Here is a 7033-nt window from a genome sequence, read left to right as displayed (position 1 = left end):
GGAGCTTCTGCTACGCTCCTACCCTACAAAGCCATGCTCCTGAAATTTGGCATGTGAAGATATGCCACGTGGTAGCCGGTGGTGCAGCGAGCACTGGCACCATTCCACACCTGCTGCGCTCGCTCCTCCCAAGCACAGGGTTTCTTAAAGCCTCATGGAGACGTTTGAGAAATGCCATGCCTCTACCATGCTAAATCAGACAGAGGTTTTGCAAAACCAGTAATTCTCCTCTGCAATTAACTGCATTTGAAGCTGAAGTAGCTTCTCTTTAAACCCTGCGTAAGATTGGCTAGCAAAATTTATGTGGCCTGAAATCTGAAATCTGACAACTCAGGAGAATATATTTAATTTTTCTGTCAGTTCAGACCAAAACAATTGCCCTAATCCTATCAGCAAAATGTCTGGGCAGAATATGGATGATAATCTCATTTGATTTTATTTTAACCTGTCTCTAAATGCGTACTTGTTCCTTGAAGATTTCATTAAGATCAAAATGAACACATCGTTTTCCAGATGGAAGAAAATATTACTCTGAATGGTAGGGTACTTCACCTTTCCTATATCTTGTCTATAGGTATGTAGTGCAAAATTGTTAGTTCTTGCACCTTGTCAGTTCTCTGACTGGATTTAATTATGATTCTGGATCTGATATTTGTGGTCAACACAGATCACACGGTGGTAAATGCACATGCAAATTTAAGCAGTGTGTGACATCATCACTGCATGGGAATATCTAGGAAAAGATTTCTGTATTGCTTAGAAACCATCCCTGTTTTGTTTGGGGTTTTTTATACTTTTAAGTCTCCCACACATTAGTGAGGCAACTGAGTGCACTTTTTTTTTTTCCAAAAAAAAAAGAATCCCTAGAAAAGCACTATCAAATCCAGATGAGTGGCGCTTGCCATGGTAAACAGCCACCCAACAGAGAGCGTGATTAGTGGAGTATGCTAGTCTGAAGATTGGGAGCATGTTAAAGACCAAAATCATTACTGAACAGCTAGAGAGATGCTCGTGGCCTTTTTCACCTCAATTTTCTTTTTGGAAGCCCTGGGTGGTGATTATTTACTTGGTGAATAGATGTTTTCGCTTTCAGTGAGTGAAAGGGTGATGATAGTGTGGTGTGCGCTCATGGGAAATCACTTACTTGTAGAGGTACAGGACCATGGAGACACACAACGTGCACATGAATGCAGATGATTCTGCAGATTATGGTGCCACTCCACCAAATACCATGGGGAAGTTATGGATGGCTGATCTTCAAACATCAGAGCCCACCTATTCAGGTAAGACCAAATAGATCTGAATCAGTGCTTGCCACTTCTGCTAGATTTAATACTGAAATACCACAGATGATTTTATAGGAACTTACATTCTTCATCTTAATTTTTTTTCTAAAATTTGTTATTGCTAAAATCAAAGTTGTTTAAACTTCATTTATCCTAGCAGAGCAATAGAAAAATGAAGACCGTATGGTGCTCAGAAATGCCTCCTGGGGAAATGTTCCCAACTGTACATGTATCTTTAAAAGTCATTTATCTGCTTTATGCTTTTTCTATACATTTACTGACTCTGCTGGTTAATATTTTTGTGAGTCTGATTCTTATTGACCACATAAATCACTGGCATCAAACTTGCATTGCTACACGTCTCAGTTCAGTATACCATTATGACAACTTGGGCTAAATTACTAAACCCAAGTTTTGCAAACAACCCAAATGGTCTAATCTAACAAACATATTACGTATTTTATTTTTTGTTCTGATTAACAAATGTGATCAGTATAACTTCCTGGAAAATAAAATAGTTGTGTTATTTTCAACATTCCCACAGTTCAAAACAAGGTAGGCATTAGCAAATTAGCACAAGACAATTTTAAAATGCAACTTTAGTAGAAGTTTAAGTACAGATTTTGTCTAGAGGGTTAGCTGTTAAATTAACATCAAATTATCTATAAATTAAATTGTTACTGCATTACTTCACGTTAATATTATAAAGGCTTTATGGGCAGTAAAGCAAAGGACAAAGGGGTTTGACCATACATGTGCTTCTTACTGGAGGCAGCTGGTAGAAGACAAGTGCAGACCATCTCAGACATGTGACACATCCTGTGTTTCTCTGAGCTTGCAGTATGGCAGAAGGATAAGATAGGATTTGAATAGCAGGTTTTTTTCTTGAAAAGTCACTTTTATTCTTTTTTTTCCCATTAAGAATGCTTCCATTTACTTGTCTCAGCGTTCCACCCAGGTTGAAGGTTATCCAACTCGCCTCTGGTCTCCAGCCCTGGTGCTTGTGCCCTCTGTGGAAGTTGTAAGATGCGATGCGTTATGTTGAGCGGTGCTGACATCGGCATGGTTAGTATACGGAACATAAATAATTAATGTAGTGTCAGACACAGACCGAACAGCAGAGGGTAAAAGGGTTAATTATCTGGTGGCTGTCATTCTCCCAAACACTGCGGGTCCACGTGTGCTAGTGGCTCCTAGGGATTCTCAACTGGAACAGGTGAAAGAATAAGCAGAAAGCTAATTTCTGAAGCCAGCAATTCCTGGCACAATACTACTATTTTAACCCTCCCATTCTTGCAGCTGGAAGAGGTTGCAGAGTGGGCTAGGAGGTTGCGGGCTGGCTGGCCTGGCTACCTGCTGTCAGTCCCTAAGTGAGTCCAGGTGAGTCTGTCTGGAGGCTCGCATGGCCCAGCAACCACAAACCGGGCACAAACCGTGACATCTGGATTCCTGTTTTACCAGTCTGCATATCTTTACGTACCTTCGAGGCTCCTTTTTCCTCCTCTGCACTGTGGATAAATAACTGCTCATCCAATTAATGTGGGAAGGGAAAATAGGAACCATCCTACTTCAAAACAACGCTTTCTTTGTTTCCACTCCATCTAGCATCAGCTTAGCCTACTTCTGTAGGGAGCCGTAGTGCCTTCCTAACCACAACGCTTACTTAGAGTACCTTGTGGTGCTGGTTTAACTTCTCAGATGCTCCACGTGCAGTTTGGGATTTCTGTAATGCCGTGTGCCGGATTTCTGAGTTATTTGCTCCTTGGCAGGTAAAAATGGTTTTGCAATTCTGTGCTGTGAGTATTTTATATTGTATGCATCCTGTAAACATTTATATATCCTGTAAAACTATTTCATATTGTCAAATGTAAAACATCATTTCAGTGTATTGTAGCCTTTGTCTTCACTGACTCTGGCATCCTCAGACCGTATCCTTAGGTTCAGACACTGTATGTTATGACTGATTTCAAAGCCGTGCTGTGGGAGTCTGCCCCAGGCAAGCGCTGAGCTATCCTGCCAGTGCAAATTGTCACTGTAATTAGGGCTGAATCTGACCTGCTGAGGTCAGCAACTTTTGAGGTGGATCAGAATTTGACTAGTAGTAGTTTGCTGAAGTTACTGTAAATGTATCTATAGAAGCATAGAAGTTGTAAATCGTGGTGTGTATATGAGAAATACGGGTAAAAGAGTGGATTTTGCCCCCGGAATATCTGTACTATGTGAAAATCCTCGTAAAATATCAGTAACTGGAAACAGAAGCAATTTTTTCCAATATGAGAAGTGAGTATTTCTGGGGAAAAAAAAAAAAAAAAGACAAAAAAAAGACTTGAGTGTTTTTCTGGGATAACACAAAGACGACTGAAGAGGCTTGGAGTCTGATGTTACTAATACTAACAGTCCCAATAATAATGGAAATCATAACAAAATGCATGTAAAGGTTGCCATTTGCAAGGAGACATTTTTAGAGCTGCCAATCTCTACCAAACCATCCTGCATCTTGCAGGTCAGGCAGGAGACTCAACGGAGAGTTGACCTTTGAGATGTGTGCTTTAGCCATCTTTTTTCCATAAGTACAGCCACTGACTTTTCTTGTTCTAGGTGGAAAAACGGTTTGATTCATTTTGTTTGTGCACCTTGGCTGTATTAAGCACTTCACACTGAAAGATATGAGAGCTAACCAAGGAGTTTATGTGTCACTCTGCACAGATGCCCTTTTTCTTCTCATATTGAGCCTACGGTCAGCCCACTCCAGCTCTCATCTGTATTAATACCCTGGATTAGGCTTTAATTTCAATCCGGAGGGAAGAAAAAAGGATTTCATAAAGCCACAAAGATTTTCAAAACCTTTAGGGCAAGGACAGGAATCTTTGCTCCCTACAGTTGTGGCAGTCCTGTAACTGGAGGGAATATTCACTCGTCCCCTGTGTAAGCCAAGAACCAATGAAAGGAAAGTCTGTGAAGCAGGACCTGGTCCCTACAGGCGGCTTTGCCTCGGGCTGCTCCATGGCATTGAGCGCTGTAGAGACAACTGATACATAATTAAAGAGGTCAGAGGTGATGTAAAAAAACCCCACCCCACAACAAAACACGGATGGTTCCCACATGTCACGTAATTGTCACATATCCCAAGAGCTGGCTGGTATAATTGGCTTGAAGAAAGACAGAACAAGACACTGAACAACCATCTTCTGATGGCTACAGCACTGGGCTTCTGCCATACTGCCCCGAAACCCGACAGACCCCAGAGCTCCTTGTTGGTAACTCTGGAAATGAAATGCAATTGGGTGGCATTGGCTCATTTGTGAGCAAATCCCGGCCCCGCTTTCCCCTTTGTTTGCTGAAGAGTGGAAAAAGTGGGACTTGTTCTGTATGTTCAAGCAAATGCGTCTTTCCATCCTTTGGTGGCTTCTTGCACTTTGGCTGCAGTCTGTAGGTTAAGGCTGTGTTTGCGAGGTTGGCTTTCAGTAAGGACAGTGCATCTTCCAGCTCAGGGTGAGAGAGGTTTCTGGTCCATGATGGTGAAGGTGAGCCTTGGTCCTGCCATGGAGGCGGGCTGAATCCTTCACTGCAGCAGTCCAAACTCTGCCCCAAGCCATGGTCGATAGAAGTACTGATTTGCTAAAAAGTTATATAGCAACCATAGCTCTCAAAATTGTATTTGTCTTCTAAAAGAGTCTTGGAAAACCTATCTGTCTGTTTAAGTTGCTGCAAAATATTTCTTGTCTCTCTCGGGACACGCTACCGCAGACTCAAAAAGTTAAGGTACTGGGTAAATGAAATTGTTTGTCTTCATGTACTGCCAGTCACAGTTTGAACTAAGTTTTGATTTTGGAGGAAATTTCACTCCTTATTTACACCTTCATTTCTTCTAAAGCCAGAGGTGAATGTTTTTAAAGACGCTATATCTGGGAAGGACGTAATGAAACAGGTTAAATTTGCAGGAGGAGAAAAGAACAAAAGTCAAATACGTGCTCTAGCTGTAAATTGGAAGGACTCGATACAGCACTATTTAGTCTCGAGTATTTCCAGAATGGTATTTTTATTTTAATTATGCTTCAAAGGACAATCAAATACTCTGTTTTTTTAGATTTGAAGGATATGGAGAAGGTGGAAACACAATGAATCAAAGGTATCCCCTCTTTTTCCAAAACAGAAAATCAAGGCTTTGTATTAATATCTTTTGTCATACAAATGAAATAGTACTGTAATTAGAATTTGTTGTATAATCTAGATACACTAGAAATTTGTGTATACTCCTATTTTATTGTCTATTTATGCTATTTTCATGGACTCTATGTGTTTGGGGGGGATTGTTTGCTTTACTGTCTTTTTTCAGCCAACCAGCGGCAGCTGGTTTTTCCTATTATCAGCAGCTTGAACTGGACTGTAAAAATTCCTATACTTGGCAGTTGTATATATATATTCAATGCAATACGTAGATTGTGTTTATAGTAAGGTGAAAGTATATCCTCATAAATCATCAGCAAAGAAGCTGTGTGGGGCTCCTCTAGTACGTTTTGCATAAGCTGTTATTTTATAAAACTTGTATGTATGCTCTCTATACACTGGTCAAATACCATATGCACGCCTTTTTGACAATAATCTTAATTTTTCAGATGTAGTGAACTCCTGTGGGTGCACGTATATGAAATACAACTTATGCTAAACCAAGATATAGTTAATAGACCATCATATTTAACTTAAATCATGACATACTTAAACCTGCATAGCCCCTTTTCAGAGCTAAAGACAATAGATTCTTTTTTGTTACTAATTTTAAGCCAACCTGTGATTTGGAAGCATGTGCTGAGAGAATGTTTGCAGGTTTTCTGCACAATTACACACTTTCTAACATACGGTCTTAAAAAAAATGGCCTCAAGTGCTATGGCTTGAGTCTTAAAGACATGTACATAAAGATCTTTCCTGGGCTGGGAAGGTACACACAACTTCCAGTTTTCTAATATCCCCAGAAAGAGTGAGATAAACTGCTACCCTGGAGACAGGAATCATGGGAAACCAAGGCTTTTTTGTGAGAGGCAGGACAGACCCTGGAAGAGAAAAATTCAATTTTCTTCCCTGTGAATCAGTCTCTAAAGGCTATTACCCCTTGAGAAAGGTGAGCGAACATCTTAACGATGTCTCGCCGTTAACAGCTTCTTTATTGTCGTCTCTTATGTCATGAAATCAGGACTACAGAGGCTGTAAATGCAGATTCCTTTCCCTCGTGATTTCCACTCAAAGAATACTGAGCTGCAGTTTCAGGTTTTTTAGGCAAATCCACCATCAGAGCCAGGGCAAGAGAAAAGAGAAAAGAGAGAACTAAATAAAGCCAAATAATTTTTTTTTCCAATGAGGCCTTTAAAGAGGCACTTGAAGAAATAGACTTAAGGAGTCTAATTCTTTTACAATGTGCCTCTAGAAGTAGAAGGTGCCTCTTGAGAGTTGTATAATTTAAAAAATTACTCTTACTATCAAAATATCCCACAGGATCATGCCTGGAATAAAAATCAGGAGAGATCGATTGATTGGTACTATAGCTACTATACTTGTTATGTACGCAAAATGTCCACAGGAGTCTATAGAGAAGATGACCCTGGAGAAAACTATATTAACATATCCAGCTCGGCTGATGGTTTTGTGGTGTATTTGTGTCTTGTGTGCATGCGTGTTTTGGGAAGACACAAGCTGTCTCTTTTATTAACGTTGCTATTGAAGTTGTTTCACTGTCTGCTTGTGTCTCACTGCA

The 7033-nt window shown here is 40.3% G+C and overlaps 1 protein-coding gene across 1 annotated transcript in view; it reads left to right on the top strand.

Annotated features, from left to right (window-relative positions):
• Nucleotides 1-1162: 1162 nt before the first annotated feature.
• The window catches only part of NMU (neuromedin U), a 45063-nt gene continuing 39192 nt past the window's right edge, over nucleotides 1163-7033 (top strand). Inside the window, exon 1 of the mRNA XM_009885034.1 lies at nucleotides 1163-1283. Coding sequence (XP_009883336.1) covers nucleotides 1163-1283 — 121 coding nt within the window. The remainder of the gene's footprint in view (nucleotides 1284-7033) is intronic.

Source organism: Charadrius vociferus, unplaced genomic scaffold (genome assembly GCF_000708025.1).
Source record: "Charadrius vociferus isolate BGI_N301 unplaced genomic scaffold, ASM70802v2 scaffold134, whole genome shotgun sequence".
Classification (NCBI taxonomy): Eukaryota; Metazoa; Chordata; class Aves; order Charadriiformes; family Charadriidae; genus Charadrius; species Charadrius vociferus.
Note: the sequence above shows the minus strand (reverse complement) of the source record. Positions and strands in the feature narration are given on the sequence as shown.